Source organism: Chrysemys picta, chromosome 1, assembly GCF_011386835.1.
Source record: "Chrysemys picta bellii isolate R12L10 chromosome 1, ASM1138683v2, whole genome shotgun sequence".
Lineage (NCBI taxonomy): Eukaryota > Metazoa > Chordata > Testudines > Emydidae > Chrysemys > Chrysemys picta.
Window position 1 is genome coordinate 206,854,933 of NC_088791.1, and position 22,367 is coordinate 206,877,299.

Consider the following 22,367-nt stretch of genomic DNA (forward strand, 5'->3'; position numbering starts at 1 on the left):
ATTGACATTTGATTTGAACCAGTTCAAACCAGTAACCAACTGTTATTTTTGATGCTTGAATCAGAATTGAACCTGAACACACTTAATGTAACTGAACCCAAACCTAAACTAAACCAAAATCCATACTTGTTTGACTCCCTGATTAGATGTAGTGAGCTCATCAGTTCTGAGACAGGAGTTGCTTGTAAGGAACAGTGCGCCCTTTGCCAGTTGCCACCAGTGGCTCTCTCTGTCACAAATTCCACTAGGTCACTACTTCCCTGTTTGTCATTTATTTACATTTTATTCTTACTGTGGAGACTGCTCTATTTTAAATGAAAATAGCAATGCACTATTGGCGGTAAAGGTAGTGAATGCAGATTCATAGGATGCTTCTCTATGTTAGAGAGGGAGCAAGACAAATATGTTTAGCCTTGTTAAATATAACTAAAGGGTTAATTTAGGGGTAGCAATAACCTAATTTATCTTGCCCTTTGGAAAAAAAAATCCTCTAATTGTGTTGTGCAAGTAGCACATTGAATAGGGATCAGAGCTTGACATACAATATGTGAAATTTCCCACTAAGGCAAATGGATCCCCAGGTGGGCAGGTTCCTATACCTGTTTGCCATCTGCACTGGTACTGAATCCAGTTACAGAATCAGGCCCTAAGTACGGTTCCTTCTAAGAAAAAAAAATGTATTTCTAGACAAAATTCAGGTATGGCCAAAAATCAGCTGCTATTCTTGTTTATTAGTGTGAATGCTAAATAACTCATACTGGTTTCACTTATTAAATTCTCAGATTTTCAAGTCTATTTTTCCCTGAATCATAGCTATTGAGTCAGCAAGATTCTCAAAACTATGCAGTAAAGAGTGCCTTTTCCAAAAGATTTTTACAGTTCTCCCTAGATGGTTTTAATGACATTTTTTTCTTTGAGCTTCCTTAGCATGTAAGACTTAAAATGGTGGTTTTCCACAGGGGAAAAGGGTTCTGGCAAACATACAGATTGCTAAAATGTATTGATGATGCTGCCATACCACAGTACCACCATTCCTATGCCAACACTATCTTAACTATTTATCTATCCAATCCCTTTCATAATATCTGCATCTGTAATCTCAAATTGTTTAAAATTCACTCAAATATAAATCAGCCTACAGTGAGTTACTGGGTATTTTATCAATGAAAACAGTATGCTCTTTAAATTCCAAGCTATGTGAACTGTGGGCCCAAACTATTCTTTTGTGAAATAACATATAAATTCCATGTTGCTGTCTTCACGGCTTGAAAATTGTCATGCAGGTAGATGTATGCCATATTAAGCATGTCCTTTTAGGTATTTTAAATTTATAGGGATTTCAAAGTCAGTCTTCATTTATTGTCTGGCTTGTTTCACTTCTGAAATGACTTGAACAGTGAACAAAAAGGAACTGACAATATTTTCAGATAGGCACTTTATAGCTGTGCACTTTGCAACTGTATGATAGGACTGACTGCTGCCTTGAATGCAAAATTAGCTTGTTGATATGTGCTACTACAGACAGAGGAGCAGATGTAGCAATTCTGCCTTATTTACATGAAATTTCTAAAAGGACATTTTATTCCTAGTGCACCAGAAATATTGTACCTGAGATAAACGACATCATGTTACGTTAGCTCATTCAGGGATAGATTGTGCCACTTAACCATAGTCCATAGCGGCTCTCAGGAACACTTAGAGGTAGCCTGCCTCCAGGAGACAGAATGCCTCGTGGAGCTCCCAGGCATACTGAGGGTTTGTGCCTGCTCCCTGCTGTGTGGGTGGCCATCTATGCTAGCCAGTACATGGGGGTGTGGGTGAAGACACAATCTAAGTATGTAATACAATGTAACATTATTATGTCCTTACTCCCTTTGGGAGGGAGCAGTTCTCGCAGTTGCACCTGACCCTAAAAGAGTATTGCCAACCTCAAATATTCAAATATCATGAAACAGGCTTAAAAATAATCACAGAAGTGCCTTAAAAATCATGAGATTTTAAAAACTGGGGATTCTTTCTATTTGCTTTCTGATTTCTGAGCCTTTAGAGCAGGGGTGGGCAAACTACAGCCCAGGGGCCACATCCGGCCCTCCAGACATTTTAATCTGGCCCTTGAGCTCCTAGTGGGGAGTGGGGCTTACCCCACTCCACGTGGCTCCTGGAAGCAGCGACATGTCCCCGATTCGGCTCCTATGTGCAGATGCGGCCAGGCAGCTCTGCGTGCTGCCCCTGCCCCAAGTGCCACCCCTGCAGCTCCCATTGGCTGGGAACTGTGGCCAGTGGGAGCTACAGGAGTGGCGCCTGTGGACGGGGCAGCGTGCAGAGCTGCCTGGCTGCACCTGCACATAGGAGCCGAAGGGGGAACATGCCGCTGCTTCTGGGAACTGCTTGAAGTAAGCACCACCTGGAGCCTGCACCCCTGACCGCCTCCTGCGCCCCAACCTCCTGCCCCAGCCCTGATCCCCCTCCTGCCCTCTGAACCCCTTGGTCCCAGCCCAGAGCATCCTCCTGCACCCCCAACCCCTCATTCCCTGCCCCACCCCTAAGCCTGCACCCCCAGCTGGAGCCCTCTCCCACACCCCAACCCCCAATTTCATGAGCATTCATGGCCCGCCATACAATTTCCATACCCAGATGTGGCCCTCAGGCCAAAAAGTTTGCCCACCTCTGCTTTAGAGTACAGTTAGGGGCATATTTTCAGCCTTTAGTCCTCATGATTGCAGAGAAGGAACTTAGTTTTTAAAAAAAGAAAGCTGAGATTCTCATGTATTATTCGACTTCAGGAGTTGGGATTTTAAGAAAACCACCAAATAAAATGGTGAGTTGGTAACACTGCTACATGGTTGTCTAGAGAGCAGGGGAAGGCTCCATAGACTCCTCTCTGCTCTCCCCCACCACCTACCCTACCCTACCACATGTAAAAGGGGCAAACAAAATCTTTCCCTAAGAATGGCTCTCCCAATGTTCCCTTCTGCTTCACTTACGTGACTAATAGTTTTAACCAGTTGTTTTTGTGTTCTTTTATAATGTCACTTTTTTCTGATTTCAACATTCACACTTTCAGTACAGGTTTATTCTTTTATTCAGTTTACTGACAAGCAGATGCACTAAACTTAAAACACTTGGGTTCTGAATTCCAATGAGACTCAGACAAAAGTGGTGGGATGAGATGCAGTTAATGAAATTTGGTAGATGATTGATGTGTATATGTCAATGTCTATTAAAGTTATTTTTAAAATCAGTGATGCGTGCGTGTTCTTCCCACCCACCCCCCATCCGAGATATTCTAACTAACAGATAACAAAACAAATCCCATTTCCTTTTATTCACAAGACCCTCACAATCAGATAAGTGAACTTTAATCATTGTGGAATGCCCTCTACAGACTGGTGAATGAAACCGATCAGCTTGTGTTCACTTATTTTAACTGCAGTACAGTATCACTTTAAGGATACTAAGATGCGAGTAACACAGAATTGTGAGAACTGTCTTCTGCTAAAATGCATAAATCATAAAAATCAAGCACAAAAGTCACCTACAGGTTGACGTAGACAAATTTGCTTACAAATCCACCAGACCCTCATTAGGGAGCCATTCAATAGAATGAAGAGATGTGAATAGAATTTGCTGAGATGCATGCTGTAAAACCCATCCCTATAATGAAGCAGAGTTGAGAACCTGAATAAACAGTGCTATTATTTTAAAAGTATCTTTAGAGCAGAGAGTTTCACTGTAAAGGTGCTGTATAGTTTCAGACAAATCAGCAAACATTTAACTGAAGTATGACTAATTTGAGAGTGTGCAGGAGAGAAATAGTGCTTTCTGAAAGGAAGTAACAAAAAGGACAAAAATTAAAAAAAGAAAAAGCCTAAACCTGAACATTAGCATTAGAGGACAATGTGAACACTAGGATTTGAAACTGATTTGCAGATACACAGTTTTTAGCCAGGGAGAATGCTCATTAAATGCAGGATGCTGCTATGGCTCACGTGTGTTTGCACTGAGGTACAGATCTGTGAGACTGACGTATCAGATAAAGTCAGAGTGGTTACCACACCGACAGTGTAGCAGCTGCATAATAAATGACGGAAAGAATCATGTTAGGCATGCCCACCTAACCTAACTTGAATCATGCGAAAGGGGAGCTGTTGGAATTCAAATAGACTTTCTGGTTCCCAGCAGTCGGCAGTAAGAGAATGCTTTCAGGAAGATGACAGATGCAGGGAAAAGATGCTGTTTTGCACTATCTTGATTTGTTACAGCAGCCAACTTATTGGCATGATGGAGTGACAAGAAAAGCAGCTGGCATGGAAGGTAGGATTATCAAAGCCATTGCATCATTATGAATGTAATTAGAAACTGACCGTGACAAAGCATATGTTAGGACAAGCTACAGCTGATGGCAGAGGATTTGTTGCTGAGGTCTTGAAACTCTGAAAACAATGTTTCTTTTGCAAAATGGATCTTTGAATTGCATTTATGCTTGTGTAACATTTCCGTGTGTGTGCTTTCCTCCAACCTCAGGGAGCCACTTGCCTGAAAGAGAGCATTATGTTAGGATGAGATTACAGAATAAAGTATTTCCTAAGAGTCTGTGCAGCTTCAGGTAGATAGAAACAAACACACACCAAACCTAACCCTGACGAAGGCTCCATATAATTCAGTAGCAAGCTCTAATTGATATATTGGCATATTCAGGAATACTGAGGAAATGAAGGTGCATATATTGAATGTTTTGATATAATGAAAAAAATATTGCAGGTTGCTGTTTTATAGTTAGGTTTTTTTTCTTCTTATCAGTTTTTAGCCCTTGACTTTCATTCAGTTGTTCAGTATTATATGAAGAAAATACATCAATATCTCCTGCAGGGTTTTTCAACAACTCCAGCATCTGTTTCTGCTATTGAACTGTATTCACGTTTTGCCAACTTGATATCTACCCAGCTGGTCCATCGTTTCTTGCTTGATTACTGCTCTTAATTTCTCTGTATCAGCTTGTTTCAGATAGGATTTTGAAAGCTTTTAATGAGGAATGATAGCAAATGCTAAATTATTGAAAATTAGAGTATTCTTTTATTTTTGAAACATCAGAGAGTATTCTCTTATGCATTTTATTAAATTCATTTTCTATGCTGCAGTATGTTTTTATACAGTCATGGGATTGCAGTTGTAAATACTTTAAAATAGATGAGTCATAAGCATAAGTTTCAACTGACTGTAAAAAGAAAGTTTGAGGTCATTTAAAGCTGCTTTTTCAATGCATATAATTTCCTTGTAAACACCTTCCCCTTCTCTCTCTCTCTCTGCTCATCATGACACAGAGAGTTAAGTATATACTCTATATACCGAAATATATGTTATCACCACTAGGGTGAAACACTCTTCTCCCCCCCCCCCCCCCCGAGCAGTTTAGAACAGGTGATTGTTTAAAACATGTGTCAACTATATTGGAGTAGATTGTTCTGGGAATAATAAGTAAATTTGGTGTTTTGTGAGTGTTACCAAGATCCAGGATATTTTTTCTCCTTAGGTACAGTAGCAAACTTAATAGCCCATAAAATAAGATTATGGTAAATTAATTTGCTCAGTTTAGGATACAATATGCTCTCTTTAAACTTCCCCCTCCCCCATATTAGATATTCTCTTTGAAAGTACTAAATATAAAGTATGTTTTTTGCATACTGTATATTAGTGTGTTCTAACTTTACCTTGAATAGTTTATATTTTAGTTTAAAACTGTTACTAACCTGAGTGGAGCTATAGCTATTTTAAAAAGATAACTGCTTCAAAATACGTGAGAGAGACAAGGTATGTGAGGTAATATATTTTATTGGATCAACTTCTGTTGGTTGAAGGGGCAAGATAATCTCCAGATACATAGTGGTGAACTAGCCTTTAAAAAGTTTTTGAGATAAAGATTAGTAAAACTAATAGACTGCTGGATAGTTGATCATTTCTTTTCTTGGATCGCTTTAGAGAGACATTTTAAATTAACTATTGGGAGAAGAGAAGCACTTCTTTATGTGGCCAAAATTAATCTTCTGTTTATATGGCCACAGTTGTTCAGTGATTCTAAAAGTTCACTGTCATGCTGTTCCAGAAAAGCTCTGTCAGGCTTAAGGGTAATTTTCTGTGTAGTTAATTTTAAATATAGTAGAGTGTGTTTCCCAAATAAACAATTTAAGCACCCTTCACCTTTTCAGGATAGCAGCAAAACTGTTTTCACACTGAATACATTATATTTACAGTGCTGAAGCCATTACTTGCTCCTTGTTGGAGGAATGCTGGTTGGCTCTGATCACATGATAGTAACAGAATATGGTTTTGACTTTAATGAAGATATCCTAATAGGATGCCATTTATGGCTACTGTCCAGTTGAAACTAGTGTTTTTGTGGTTTGCTTATGTTTTGTCAATAGTGAATGCTTTTAGCGTTTTGTTTCACTGGTGAATTAAGAAGACACTAGGTGGAGCTACCAGTTGATTATTTATAGAACTACCATGCAAGGCTCTGGGGAAACCTGCCTAGTGAGCAAGCTCACTTTGATGGTGATCATCATAATTGTTAAAAAAATCACATTCAGCTTGTAGTGTAAGCCTTAAATCATGAAATCCAAGCACTGTTGGGATTAAAGGGAGCTATTAGTCCATTTCTTTTTATTATTTTACAAGACACTGATGAATACACACACACTTTTAAAATTTCTCCTTTGACCAGAGGGGGTGGGGCAGCACAGATAATGAAATAAAAGAAGAGAAGCAACAATAGGACCAAATAGATCCTCTCTCGGTAGATACTTGCAGAAATTTTACTGTCTGTTTATCTTACTTTAGTCTGGTCCTCAAACGTTTTTCTCTTCATTCACACAAGTCTCACTATCTCCACCCGGCCTTTCTAATCCAACTTTACTCTTGCAGGTGCCATATTAGGTGTAGATATTGGCCTGATTCAAAAACATAGACCCAAACACTCCCAAATGTAGTGGTACATAGATGGCTCTGAAAAAAAAATCTTATACCAGATCTGAGATTTGTGGCGAGGGTTTGTACCTTTATAAGTGGTAGTGCATGTGCAGTCTAGCGGTGCACACATCGCTGATACATAGCTGCTTGATTTTGATTTGTTACCAACAGAGATTTAGGGAAGAACTGCAGAGTAGTTATGGTAGGAGGGAGACTGAAGAATTAGTCTACAAGCACTTACGCTCCTTCATGACATAATTGTTACTATTATTTGTGTTATGGTGTTGCCTGGAACCCCAATCAAGGATCAGGGCTCTATTGTTCTAGATGTTGTATAAATACACAGAAGAGCACATTCTCTGCCCTGCAAAGTTACACTCTAACGTCAGACATGACACACAAGTGACTTGACAAACAATAAGGGTGAAGAGGAGAGGAAAAAGATTATGGTAAATCACGTGGCTACTCTGCTATGTTAACCACACATCTTGGAGGTATAAAGGGTTCCATAAGGAATAGTGGATTTTGAAATTTTTCTTAATACAATTCATGATTGTTTACAGGTTACTTACTCTCTCACAAACAGAAGTTGCTCCAATAAAAGATATTACCTCACCCACCTACTCTCTCTACTGGCTACTTAAGGTTTTAGTTAGTTAATTAGATTGTGGTTTGTTTGTTTACTTTTTAAGATAATGAGAGTGAAGGAATTGATGACGGATTTGAGAATGGCTGAGATTAGATGGAGGGAGGGAGATGGCAGGGTGCAATAGGGTAGTTGGGGTGAAAGGATTGGAGGGAAAGACTGGGAGATGAGCGACGGGCTAAGGACAGGCAAGGAGGGAAACATTCAGATAAAGATTAGGAGGAAGATTGGGGGCATCATGATGAGTCAAGAAGTAACAATGGCATCAATAAAAATCTGCTGTGCAAAGCAAATGGTGGTAAAGTCAGTGGATGATGGACTCGAATCCAGTCTGACATTAGTCCCCTCCTACCCCCCTCCCCTACACAGCAAGCAGGAGGCTTGGGGAGCAGCTCCAAGGCAGAGGGCAGGAGCAGCACATGGCAGTTGGGGGAGGGAAAGCTGAACTGCTGATTGCTAGCCTGCTGGGCAGCTGCAGCACAGGGAACTTAGGGGAGTGGGGAGCTGATGGGGGGCTGCCGGCCCACCCTGGTTCCAAACCCTTACCAGCTAGCTGCAACGGGCTGCTCTTCCTGCAAGCAGTGGACAAAGCAGGCGGCTGCCAAACGATGTTAGAAGGGAGCATTGTACAATTTTAAATGAGCATGTTCCCTAATTGATCAGCAACGTAACAATGAAACAACGTTAACCGGGATGACTTTAAGTGAGGAGTTACTGTACTGAGCTGGTTCTGTGGATGAGAATGACATCAGAGTGGCAGAACAGCTGGAAAAAGTGGTTATGCCAATACCTCCCTTGTCCTAGGTGGAAGTCGTTGCAGGAAAGCAGGGGTTTTAGGCCTGTCCTAAGAGACCTGACATTGGTGCGGGTAGGTGTGAGACCCAAAATGTATGTGGGGAGGGGCTGGCTGTTGGAAATGCAGCTCTCTGGCAGGCAAGTGCACTTGTGTCCCTTCTCCAGGTTGGGTTACAACAAAAATATCTGGCACAAATAGGTGAGGTGGCATATTTGTAAAAAAGAAAACAAAGGATGGTTTTGTGGCAACATTTTGGGGGTGAAAGACTCTTGTTAAACAGATCAGTACTATTTTAATGTGTGCTGGTGCTGCTATTGACAGCTTCTGACTCAACAGCCTTGTGCATATTTGTCAGAGGGGAGGAAGTTTTCCAATAATCTGGTGCTCTGAGAGAGTTTATCATGAAACTGAACATATCATTAGCATTCTCTCTGAGCAAAAGAAAAGCTTAGGTAGTGTCTCCACTCATTTAGCTTTTCCCTGCAAGCACTGTACAACAACTATTCCACTGGGTTGTTGGTTCCTGCTAAATACAGAACAAAATACCAATGTGCAGTCAGTATAGCAGAAAGAAACAGAAAACAAAACTCTCTAATAGCATCAGTCAAGGAGGATAAGGAGTAGCCAAAATCAGGGAGTGAAGAAGGAGCTATGCTACCCCCACACTCACTTATTTTAACCCGTGGCATTCCATCCTGGAAAAAAAATGTAATTTAAAAAAAATGCTGAGAGAGATGAAATGAAATGAACTGACAACTTTCAGTTTTCTATAAAGAAAGTCTTGGGACTAACTAAGACATATGGTCAATTTACAGATAGTTCATCTTGCAAAATATATTATTTAGGCAGGTTACATGAGAAGGCCAAGATATGTACTTAATACAGAAAATTATTCTATATAGCTTTCCACCACAGGACTTCAGATCATCTCAAAAATGTTAATACATTAAGTCTTCCAAGATAAAAGACTTAATGTTCCCTCCATAAAATAAGGAAATGCTCTTTCGTTTATTAGGACACCACAGATCAAACCCAGCTAATTGGAGCTATAACTGGTGAGGGGCCACACTCAAAAGACCAAAGGTTCAAATCTGTATCACAATTATCCATTTTTAAGCCGTTGCTCAGGTGACATAATCTCTCCCCATAGGATTAATCCCACTCATTCACTGAAACTAAATGCCAGATCTTATATTTCTTAACTTCATGGGAAGTGGCCTGAAGTTCCTCCTACTATCTTGCCACAAGTAGCAGAATACCACAGAGTTGGGGTTAGGGCAGGATGGTCTCATTGTCTACCTGAAGCCATATTGCCATTGTAACCCCTTTGGTGTTTAGAGAGCATGTCCCTTTAAATATTTTTCCTAAGGGGGAGGGAGAGAGTAAGAAAACAGGAAGGAAACTCCAGGGGGCAGCGCTGGAGCTCCAAGGAGAAAGAGAGGCAGCCTGCAGGCCCTAGAAAAGTGAAGCAGCAAAGAACCTGCCCGAGGCCTGAGACGGACAGGGCAGATCGGAGACACCCCAGGACAGGAGCCAGGAGGAGCACTGTGTCAGGGAGGAATTGCCGAGAAGGACAGGCCAGAGCTGGACCCAGTATCAGGGCTGCCCAGAGCTGCATAGGGCTGGGAGTACTGGGGCTTCTGTCTCTGCATTTGGAACAAGGAGGGATGCTGTAGCTAGTCAAGTGGGGAGGTGGTCGCTCTGTGTGGCTTTGCAGAGAGCGTTAGAAGAGGGCACCAGAGGGGTTTGTTGGGGGAAAGTTCACTGGCGCTGAAGAGACCAGGAAGCACCCAAGACTCACCACTGGACTGGAACTTTGCTCAGGACTCCCGAACTCTGTGTGCAGACACATTGCTCAGTGTCTGCCCTTCCAGACTGTGCTACCACTGGGCCTGTGGGGCCTTGGCTTGGATGCAGCACTGTTCTACTGCTCCCCCTATATTTCCCCTTGTTGTTTTTCTCCTCTGATCCCTCTGTAAATAAATATTTCCCTTGTTATATCCACTGTACTTTTCCTGTGGGTGTGTGTGTTGACTCTGGGGGGTGTGGAACAGGTGCCCCTGGGGTGGAAAGGATTTCTCCTGCTGCATTCCTGCGCGCGCCATCTCTTGGCCAGAGCTGCCTGCAGAGCAGACTCCATCTTGGCCATGAGGGCACTAAAGTTACACTTGATGGCCCGTATGGGGACTTTGCAGTACACACACACACACACACACCCCTACGTTGTGCACCCTGGGCTCTTCTTCACAGAGCAAAGAAACTCCTGAGTGACTTTCATCTCGGTTTAAAAAAAAAACTGAGAGAGGATTATTAGAAGACCTGTGCCAAGAGGCACGAATCCCAGTAACCAAAGCTGTGCTGGTGGCGGGGTTCCCAGAAGAGATGGAACCAAATAAAATTGAGGAGAGCTTAGATGCAGCTGAAATACTGGGGAAAGTAAAGGTCCACACCCGTATTTACAACCGCAAAGTGAAGGGCATGATAGCACTATGTACTCACTCCAAGGAAACCGATCTTAATAAAGTGCCCAAAGAGGTGCAAGTAGAAGGTATTCCCTGGACAATTCTGGGGGCAGAGCAGTCCCCTCCTAGTGTGCCTGTGTCACTTGAGGTGGATTCTTTAGCGCAAAAATTGCAAGCTCTGAGGGTGGATGAGAAGCGGACAAGAGAAGAATTAATTTTGGCATTAGGAGGGGCTCCAACACCTGCAGCACCCAGCCTGGTGGGATGGGCCAAAGAGATGAAAAATGCTCTCAAAAATGCATTGAGGCTGGTATATGAAAGTGCTCCATACGAGCGGTTACGTTCATTCTCGGGGGTGTCACTTGTACCCCCAGGGGAGGAGGATTACGAGACTTGGAGGGATTTTACGGTGCTACTTGTCCAAGAGTGGGAATGCTCTGATGCTGAGAAGCAGAAACATGTGCTTGAGAGTCTGAGGGAACCTGCCATGCGAGTTATCCGAGCCCTGAAAGACTCACTTAACTGCTCTTGAGAGTGTCTACGGTACTACTGATAGCAGTGAAGACCTGTATTATCGTTTCCGCCATATCTGTCAGGAGCCCCATGAACAATTGTTGGATTTCATCAGGAGACTAGAGGATTTGCTACAGCAGGTAGTGCGGAAGGAGGGCATCCCCACCAAGCGCATTGATTCCGCTAGGTTGGACCAAATCCTTCGGGGCACCCGACAAGATGGGTTGATGTTGTGGCGACTGCAGCTGAGGGAGCAGGCCCAAAACACACCCCCATTCCACAAGCTCATTCGAGAGATATGTGAAGAGGAGGAGCGATTGTTGCAAGTGGATGCAGTAGCGCAGCCGAAGATGGCAGGGAGTCGCACCACCACAGTGCTTGAAGAGATAGAAGATGCCCCGTCAGTGGCAGCAGCACTGAAAGATTTAACCTGAGAAGTGGCCATGATGAAGGATCAGGGACATACTGTGCCATCCTCAAGAGGGGAGAGTAGCAGGACGGGTGATAGCAAGCAAGAAGGTTTCTATTATAACTGTGGAAGAGATGGTCACTATACCTTGGACTGCCAAAACAAGACAGATCATGCAAGGGTATCTCAGAGATTGCAGCAGACCATTAGGAAGCTTCAGGGAAACACCAACAGGGCTTGGGGAAGGAGCAACCCAAGACCCTGAAATTCCAAGGTTCCTCAGAAAAAAACACAAACAGGGGTTACACCATCTTTATTACAAATAGCTAAAATGAAGTAATCCAGAAAGAGAGTTGGAGACAGAGCTTGGGGATTTTCTGAGAAAAACACGGATTCCAACTTCTTCTGTTTTTGTTGTGTTGAGGTAATTGTTAAATGAAAACTATACTGAAACATGAGACTCCTACTTCACAAAGAATACTGTACTTGAAGTAGAGATTAGTAGGCTTGTAGCTTTCTGCTCTTTGTGGGAGGAAGTCCAAGGTCTGGCTATCCTGTTATAGCTTCAAGGCGCAGGCATTTGAGGGACCTTTCTGCTCTGTGTCTTGAGTATTTGAGTGTTGATTGCATTATAGAATAAGAGATCCAGAATAAAGATCAGATGAGCCCCAGCAGAAGGAGGTTCCAGAGGTGCAATCAGAGTGACTGAGAAGCAGACTTGAGTAAGGTTTTAGGAAGTGTTATTGTGTTCCATTGGAGAGTTGCAAGGGAAAGATGGGATAATGGCAGATTGTAGGGTCCATGCTTGGACCTTCCTTATCTTTTCCCCTTATGCTTAATGTTTCTCTGCAGTAGACTAAGAATGTGTGTGGGATGATATTTGTTTACAGAAATTAAAGCAGTATCCTTACATGGACTGCAGTTTCTTTAATTCTTATCTTCTGAGTAGATCTTTATCTTTAAAAATCAGGAGTGGAGAAGCAATAATGGGCCCATTAGAATCATCGACTTTCTCAGTTTGGTATTTAATGTTACAATATGCAGTTCTTTACAAGGTGTTTCTTTCATATACAGATCCCCAAAGATGCTATGTAGAGCAGCAAAAGTGCAACCAGCACACTAGCTTGATGTTGTATAAACGCAGGAGCCTGAATGGGCAGGGTGATACTTTGGTTTTGTTTAGTGCTTATAAGTTTGCCTTTCTCATCTTTTTATGAATAGTCACAGGCAGGGGAAAAAAACGTAAATATAAAAGGTAAAAAAACAACAAAACCGTGGTAAAAAATCAACAATGCCCCTTGAAGTGTGTGTGTGTGTTCAGTCTTTCTTTGTCTCTCTGATGCTTTGGATGTAGAATTCCTTGTATGGTGTCAACTTCTACTCCTAATCACTTCCATCCATCTGTTTTCCTGATACGCAAAAGCCACACTAAATAAAACCACTACAGACTTTCCTGTTAGGGCTGTCAATTAATCATAGTTAACGCAAGCGACTAATGCAAAACAAATGTTACCAGATTTAAAAAAATTGTTGTGATTAATCACAGTTTTAATCACACTGTTAAACAGTAATAGAACACCAATTTAAATGTATTATAAATATTTTGGAATTTCTTTACATTTTCAAATATCTTGATTTCAATCACAACACATAATACGAAGTGTCCAGTGCTCACTTTATATTATTTTTGATTAAAAATATTTGTACTGTAAAAATAAATAAAAGAAATAGTATTTTTCAATTCACCTCATAAAAGTACTTCAGTGCAATTTCTTTATCGTGAAAGTGCAACTTTCAGGTGTAGAACTATTATTTTTTGTTACATAACTTCACTCAAACACAAAACAATCTAAAATTCTAGAGCCTACAAGCCGACTCAGGCCTACTTCTTGTTCAGCCAATTGCTAAGACAAACAAGCTTGTTTACGTTTTGGGAGATACTGCTGCCCACTTCTTATTTATAATGTCACTTGTAAGTGAAAACAGGTGTTTGCATGGCTCTGTTGTAGCTGGAGTTGCAAGGTATTTAGGTGCCAGATATGCTAAACATTCATATGCCCCTTTAAAATGAATTACCTGGGAACTGTTGGGTGAGCTTTGGTCAAGTAGTTTGGGATCATTGAAGCAGCCAGTGATTCCGGACAAATGTCTGAATTATTGAAGGTTTTTTGTCTTTAAAGTGTTTGCTGTTCAATATTATATATATTGCTCTGAACCTGAGCCTGGGACTAATAGTGAAATTATTGACTTCTTTTTTCTCGCTTTTCATTGGTCTTGTTTTGAGAAACCGAGGACTATTTTTATTTACTATCTGAATCAACCTGGACTCTTGAGGAAATATTTTAAAAATAGATGAGAAAACTAATCACACAGGATTTCAGCCAGTTTAATCCTGCAATTAAGTCCTTCTGTGTAACTTTAAATATGCTTCCCTCAGTAGGTTAAGAGCAAAAAGCATGTTACAGATATCAGTAAATCCCAGTAACTAATTATGTTTACTCTCAGGTTTTGTTGTGTTTCAAAACCTGCAGGAATAATGAGTGGCCAGTGCTGACACACAGCATGTAGTTAGGATCAAACACATATTAAGGTCATTAATAGCAAGAGATACAATTTGTCTAATGGCTTAGGGATATAGCTGGGAAGTGGGAGTATGAGGTTCTGCTACCAGCCCTTCCACTTACTTGCTGTGTGACCGTAAGCAAAACGCAACTAGAGCTGTGCAAGTTGATCCAAAGCAAAAATGTTATGGTTTCATCAACAAAACCAAAACAAACACATTGTTTAGAGTTTGGGAATTTTAACTGTTTTTAAAAGAATAAAAACCTCAAGGATATTTGGAAATGCCATTCAGGGAGGAGGAGGTGCTGTTGCGGCCCCTTATACAAGTACCTTATACTTGATAGCCCCATGGTGACCAAGATTGAAGTCCCCACTCTGCCTGATTCAGAGCAGGGATTTGAACTTGGGCCTCCTACATTTGCAGGTGAGTGCCCTAAGCACTGGGCATAGCATATGCTGGGGTATGTCTCTCTCAAGCTCTCCGACTGAAGCTGTTTCATATTGTATAATGTGAGATGGACTTGGTAGCCCATTGGTTAGAGCACTTCCTATCGGAGATGTGGCTCTTGAGTTCAAGTCCCTGCTCTACTAAATAGTTAATTATTTATACAAAGTGGAACAGCTTCAATGTCACCAAAATGGGATGAAGAGTTAAGTTAGGCAATGAAGGTAATGAAAGAGCACGTTGCTCCATAAATATAAATTAGGGTTATATTTATGGATATGAGCAATGTGTGTAAATGAGTTTTTAAGCAGCCCTTATTAAAACTGGCATTAATTATAGCATTTTGGGTAAGCTGGTGAACCCACTGAGTAAGCAATAGCATGATCAGCTGTGGTGGAGGGGATGTATCGTAACTTCTTATAAATCTTTCTAAGACTTAGTAACAAAAAGCTTGTTATTTTATTGTTATTATTTAATGTAATTATTTTATTGTATGTCAAAAATATTTATGGTAACACACAAAACATGAAGAAAAATTATTTCCTTACACCCTGCAGCTATATATAATTAATATTCAGTATTTGGTTTGTAGCCTCAAAAATAAAGCTAAAAACCCAGGCCTTGAATGAAGCTGGAATTTAGAGAAAATAGAAATGGGTTTTCTTTTGTTGTTGTATGATATTCACTAAAGCACAAATGTGACTTCATTTTCTGATTTAACATTGCCTTTCTTGCTTTTTCATGAGACTTAACTCAGACTTTTGTTAGTTAAGTTACTACTTATTTTATCAACTAAATTAATACCCACAATCTTAGCTTTTTATATGGCTGAAAAAGGTTGTCAAGTATAGTGTTTGACTGTTCAGATTATGGTGTCAGATTTACTGAGGGTGGGGATAACTAACTCAGATGTGCCATTGGTCTAACCAGATTACAGGACTGAGCAACTCAGCAAGTAGTAATAAGAAAGGATCATGAAATATGTTAGGACATTGTGAATGTGTTTGAATCGATGCACAAATATTTGTGTTTTCCCTAAAAGGTAGCCAAAGCAAGAATAACCGACTTTGTGTGTGGCCTTAAAAAAGTCACTTACCTTCCCTGTGCTTTTTTCCCTACCTGAAAATGGAAATAACGATCTCATGGGGTATAATATCCATTACGGTCTTTGAGGTGCCCAGAGGGAAGACGCAGAGTGTCATATTTCTTGCCATTTCTTTGTGAGAACCCTTCATGGTCTGTACTGTAACTGAAAGAAGAGTACTGAGAGAGAGAACCAGGCTAGATTATTTGGGAAAGGTAAGTGTGTTATATTATGGGACCAATTAACAAGACTGCTGGTTCATGCCTCATGATGGTATCTGCCAGATCAGGATGTATTGTTGGTTCAGTCAGGTGGAAACTCTCTCAGAACAGCTTGTTGTTATAATTTGGGTAAGAGGTGATCTCGCTTTTAGCAGGAAGCATTTCATAGTGCAGGTCTGTGGATTAACACCTTGCTGCAGGGATTGTACAAACATGCAAGGTGCAATAAGGCTGTTGCGGAGAGATGAATCAATGCTGACATTGGCTATTTTAATACATTCACTGGGATTTTGTGTTGGGCTCAACACTGTGGGCCTTTCCCCCCCCCCCTTTTCTTCCATTAAGCAATGTGAGTACTGTTGAAAAGTGCTATATTGACATATATCAGGTCTGGGCTGAAGCAGCTGGAATTTGAGAATATGTTGTAACCAGCTCCCTCTTTGCTACCCAGCTCTCTTCTGTGCTGGAATTGAAATCTCTCTGTATATCCACAACATGGGCATCAGCTCTGAAAAGTTTATCCCCACCACCTTTGGCTTTCTTCTGGAGAGGCCATTTTAAGGAAGAATGGATGAAGTTCATTCCCTGTGCTCATTCAATTTTCTGATGAGACTGTAAATAAGGGAGCTGAATGTGAAATGTGAAGCTGGTGTTTGAGATAGGAACACCTGTCTTCTAGAAACTGAACTGAGAGACCACTATTTTATTCCAAGGAGGCTACTGAAGAGCTGCCAGGTGATAGTGACTGAGTCACTCTTATGAGACTTCAGAAAATTTGGAGGTTTGGTTCAGGTAAACTTCTTACAGTTCAGATGCATATCCAAGGTTTGTTGGAAAGGCTGGAATTTATTGCCACCTTCCCTATAGTGATTCTGAGGCTCCTTAACTGGAACTGGGCCTTAGGTCCTCTACTTTCTTAGGCCTTGTTTACGCTACCGTGGTAAATCCACCTTAATTACTCTAATCCAGCTACATGAATAATGTAACTGTAGTTGACGTAGCTTAGGTCGATTTACCCCAGTGTCTTCACTGTGCTGCATTGACAGAAGACGCTCTCCCATCGATTTACCTCACTCTTCTCATTCCAGTGGTGTACCGGAGTTGACCGGATCACGCTCTGCCGTCGATTTAGCGGGTCTTCACCCCTGCTGTATCGATCACAGCAGTGTTGATCTCTGGTAAAGCCTAAGGCCTCTTTACACAGGGAAATCAAAAGATCAAGCAGCTACTCTGAATGGAGGGAGCACGTGGATTTCCCCAAACAGCAGGACCCAGCACATCTGCCAACCTTTCTCCTATCACTGGTGAATTCATATTCATTGCAATTTGTGTGGTGACAGACTGACTGACTTTAATCTCTCAATAAATCAAATTTAATATAGTCAAATTAATGCTGTGAGGAATTATAGGAATTAAATGAGCCTTTCACTTTACATTCAGGTGCAAGACAAACAGGGAGATGAATTGATGTTAACACCTCCAACCAGGAAAGTTAACATGCAGAAGCATGGTGGTTAGGCTATAGCAAAGAGCAGACTGATTTTGGAGGGATGGGGGATGTTTATTTGGAAGAAAGCGGTGAAAGTGGGACAGACTGGCATGAATTATGTACATACACTACCAAACAAACTTACATGGACAAACAGAAACCTCAGTATTTGTTTATCCAAAGCACTGAATATAGTCCTGAATGGCTTTGGGAAGACATACAGTACACATAACATGAGAGAGAGACTGAAAAACCTCCCCGCCATCCATGGGGATACCAGAAATTACAATGGATTGGAGGCGATAAATGAGATGACGTGAGGGGAAAAGGGAGATGATGACTCCATAAAATTTGTTGGCTGCCACCCATGAGCCCCCGTGTGGCCAGGGGTGCCTCTGCGCTGTCCTGCTCTTTATTCTCTCTCTTTCAGGCCCTTTTACGCAGACTCCACACACTTTTGCTCATCCAATCAAAATACCCCTTCTGGGGGTCTGGGTTTATTCTGCTAGACTAAACTCAAAAGTAAAATTTAAAATCCCCAAATCAAATCCATCCATTTTGCCCTCCAGTTGAGTCACTCCCAGGTCTCCTGCCTGTAGTTTCAGTCCTACATCCTCTTCTGGAGCCTGTTCATGCTTATTAGTTCATCTGCTTGGGCATCCCATCCCACAGTAGCTTTCAGTTGATTTTTATAGGGGACTCACCTGATCCCTCTTGAGTGTGTCTCATTATGTAATCAGGGTTGGTTAGCCCCAGGCTCTTCTGTCTATAGGGCAATCCACCTATGAAACTGGAGGCAGTGAGTCAGATCCTCTCCCTCTGTTGCAGCTACAGTGAGTCACTGAGGCAGCACAAAGTGGCCAGAATCCAGCCCTAACAGGCCAGATGAAAATTTCTCCAGCATGAGGGAGTTCTCAACTGGCATAAAACCAGCATATCTGGTTCATACATCCACTGCCATCCCCATTGTAGCATCAGGGACATGAAGAGGTGCGTTAGGAGCAGGATGCTTAAGCTTAACTGGCATATGGTCTCCTGAGTATCATAGATAGCTGGTGTAAATTAAAGCATCTCATAAAACTACTCTAATATACCTCAGGTCTGGGCTGGAGCAGCTGAAACTTGAGAATCTGCTGTAACCAGTTCCCTCTCTGCTACTCTGCCCTCTTCTGGACAAAGATGATCTTGGTGCAGGAGGGAATTTAGGCCAGGCTGCCCAGCCAAAATGTTAGAAGGGGGGAAAAAAGAGACAAGTAGGAAAGAAAGGTCACACTAGTTTGGAATTTAAAATATTGTTTAATCTTGGAAACATCACTTGCACCCATATAGATGAGTACCTGCAGCATTTCAGAATAGATACGTTATGCAGACTATTTCTTTTGTTTTAATTGGATTTTCTCTATTCTTAATAAAAACTTGAAACTTGTTTTTAATGACACTGCTTGAGATATTAATCACTGTGGTACCTTCCTGCATCAAAATACATTCTGGCTTCTTGTGACAGGCCATTAGGGAGGAAACAATACCTATCTGGGAGTTCTTGTGTGTGTAACCCTCACATGAGGAGGGAGAGAAGATGTGCCATTCTGGAGTTGGTTGATTGGTTTATTTTAGTTGCAGCCAGTAGAGGAGCGGTGAAAGCCTTGTATTTTGCTTTCAGGAAGATATAGTAAGTACGTTGGGAAAGTAAGCATCGAGGTTGCATTGAGGAGAGGGCCTGAAGTCTGCCTGCTTTCTGCCTGCTCAGTGCTGGCATTAAAATTTCCCACTGGGATTTTTAGAATGTCAGAGGTGTTGTTTTAATTGCTGGGACATTGTGAGGGCAAGGGGAAACATTCCCAAACCACAAGCTGTCTAGAGTTGTTGTGTACCTCTGAGGAAACAAATAGGACTGGGGTGTGAGTCCTTGTTTTTTAGTACTAATTATCATGCTTTGGACTTGTACAGCACCCTAGGGATGAATGTGGCCCTCCAACAACAACCTGTGAAGTAGTTTTCAAATGGCTCAGTTTGGGGATGAAAAGGTCACACAGCAAGATCAAGTGGCAAAATCAAGAGTGGAACCTAGAGACTTCTGGTTGCCCTTTCTAACCAATAGGAGGCATTCCTTCCACCTGCAAAGGAAGCAAGGGGAATGGCAATCTGCAGGGTTTGCCAGAATTGTGAGTAACTGTGTTACCCTCAGCAAGTGAAAGTTCTGCTACTGCCAAGCTGCAAGACAACTGTCTGCCTTGCCAGCACTCTCTTCTGGACTCTGTCAATCCAAACCTTGCCGTGCCAGTAACAAACAGTGAACCCCGTCTCCTGAGTTCCCTGGAGATGTTTCCCTGCAGTGTCCAGCCCCCTCAGTGAATGCTCACAAAAGTTATTAAATTTGCTGCTCCATTAAAGAGACGATAAACTGCAGTTCATTAATTTAACTGGGATTTGACAAACACTCTTATTTCAATCACAGCACTGAATTGGTTTACAGCAAAACAACTTTATTTAACAAAAGGACATAGGTTGTAAATTGGAGTAACAGAAATAGGATGAAATTTAATAGTGAAAAGTGTAAGGTGATGCACTTAGGGATGACTAACAACAATTTTAGTTACAAGCTGGGGACGCATCAGTTAGAAGTAACGGAGGAGGAGAAAGACCTCAGAGTCCTGGTAGACCGCAGGATGACTATGAGTCGACAATGTGACGTGGCGGTGAAAAAAGCCAATGCGGTCTTGGGATGCATTAGGCGAGGTATATCTAGTAGGGATAAGGAGGTGCTGCTTCTGTTGTACAAGGCACTGGTGAGACCTCATTTGGAGTACTGTGTGCAGTTCTGGTCTCCGATGTTTAAAAAAGATGAACTCAAACTTGAACGGGTACAGAGAAGGGCCACTAGGATGATCAGAGGAATGGAAAACCTGTCGTATAAAAGGAGACTCGAGGAGCTCGGGTTGTTTAGCCTAACCAAACGAAGGCTGAGGGGGGATATGATTGCTCTCTTTAAATATATCAGAGGGATAAATACCAGGGAGGGAGAGGAATTATTCCAGCTCAGTACTAATGTGGACACGAGAACGAATGGATATAAACTGGCCGTGGGGAAGTTTAGGCTTGAAATTAGACAAAGGTTTCTGACCGTCAGAGGGGTGAAATATTGGAACAGCCTTCCGAGGGAAACGGTGGGGGCGAAGGACATGTCTGGTTTTAAGATTAAGCTACATAAGTTTATGGAGGGAATGGTTTAATGGGAAAACATGATTTTAGTCAAATGAACAGTGTGCCATCGCTGGTAAATAGTATCAATGGACAATGAGGGTCTGGCTGGAGAATCTTACCTACATGCTCGGGGTTCTACTGATCGCCATATTTGGGATCGGGAAGGAATTTTCCTCCAGGGTAGATTGGCAGAGGCCCTGGAGGTTTTTCGCCTTCCTCCGCAGCATGGGGCAGGGGTCACTAGCTGGAGGATTCTCTGCTACTTGAAGTCTCTAAACCACAGGATTTGGGGACTTCAACAGCAGAGTCAAGGGAAAGGGTTGGGACAGCTTTGTGGCCTGCATTATGCGGGAGGTCAGACTAGATGGTCATAATGGTCCCTTCTGACCTTAAACTCTATGAGTCTATGAGGTTAAAATGATACCAAATATAAAGGAATAAAAATAGAAAGGCTTACAAACAAACAAAAATAAAAATGTGCTTTTAGGACAAATTTTAATTCAGCAATTTACAATCTTTGCCTAAACAAGTTTCTCACCTAAACTCAGTTCCCAGGGACTTCAATTCCCATGGCTGAAAGATCCAGTGTTCTGTGATTTCCAGAGCTCTGGCCACTTGAATTCCTCAAGTGACAGATCCAAAATGGCTTTCCATTTCTGCTTATATCTCCCAACAGCTTCCTGCTGTTCTTGCCTTCCTGTTGACTTCCTATCCCCCTGATGATTCGTATGTAAAGGGGCTTCTATTGTTTTGATTCCTTGCTGTTTAATTTATGTTTCAGACTGGTAGGTAGCTACCTTCCCTCCTGTTTAGGAGAAAATCTGTTTTTCCCTGTGTTTGGTCCCAGTTTTTAAAGCATATAACCAGTGACTATCCATAATTCCTAGTTAGTGTTAATGCCTAATTTCACAGTGCTATTAATCATGAGCATGCCACAGGCTTTCATAAAAAACCTTATTTGATACACTTTTATAATATAGTAATACTGTATACAAGCAGCTGATCTGCTGGAGTGTAGATGCCATATTCTCTTCCCAAAGTTCTTTGACCCTAATTCAAGGGGCAGGAAGGCTTCCTAGGGTGCAGTCTCCATCCCCTGTCTACATTATGTATTCATCTCTGGCCACTTGCTCTCCTAATGGCTTTGGTTACCTTGCATGTAAGTGTGCTTTCTTTGTCTTTGGTCACACATTGGCTAGTTTACCTCTGAGACACATTTAAGCAAGTGGAACCACATTCCTGTCTGGAACAGGTGTGGTTTAGGCACTGCTTCCCTAATACATTTGCAACACATATCGATAAAGTCCTTTGTGGGTTTACTGTACATACATCCCACAAGAATATTAACAATCAGTGAGTTATTAGTTTTCCAGTGATATACTACATGCCACCTTTTGTATAGATATCACGACAAGAGTTGCTGACACAGAGTAGTGAACCACCAATGGGCCTCTGTGTCACAGAAGATCCTTGAATTGGTTAGTGAAGAATCTGGGTTCATGTCTTAATCGGTTTCTCTGGGAGCTAGTCCGAGGATATTTATGGAAACTGGCACTAATTTCTCTTCTTACAGCTG

The 22,367-nt window shown here is 41.7% G+C and overlaps 1 protein-coding gene across 18 annotated transcripts in view; it reads left to right on the forward strand.

The window, feature by feature from the left end:
- The window catches only part of DMD (dystrophin), a 2,010,563-nt gene that overhangs the window by 150,946 nt on the left and 1,837,250 nt on the right, over positions 1–22,367 (forward strand). For 16 of the 18 annotated variants that reach the window (XM_065590858.1, XM_065590878.1, XM_065590818.1 and 13 more), the window contains exon 1: positions 4,056–4,314. The exons of 1 other annotated variant lie outside the window; for it this stretch is intronic. In XM_065590858.1, coding sequence (XP_065446930.1) covers positions 4,218–4,314 — 97 coding nt within the window. In that variant the 5' untranslated portion in view covers positions 4,056–4,217. Of the gene's footprint in view, positions 1–4,055; positions 4,315–22,367 lie in introns of those variants that run through there. One more of the 18 variants, XM_065590907.1, reaches the window with a different exon arrangement.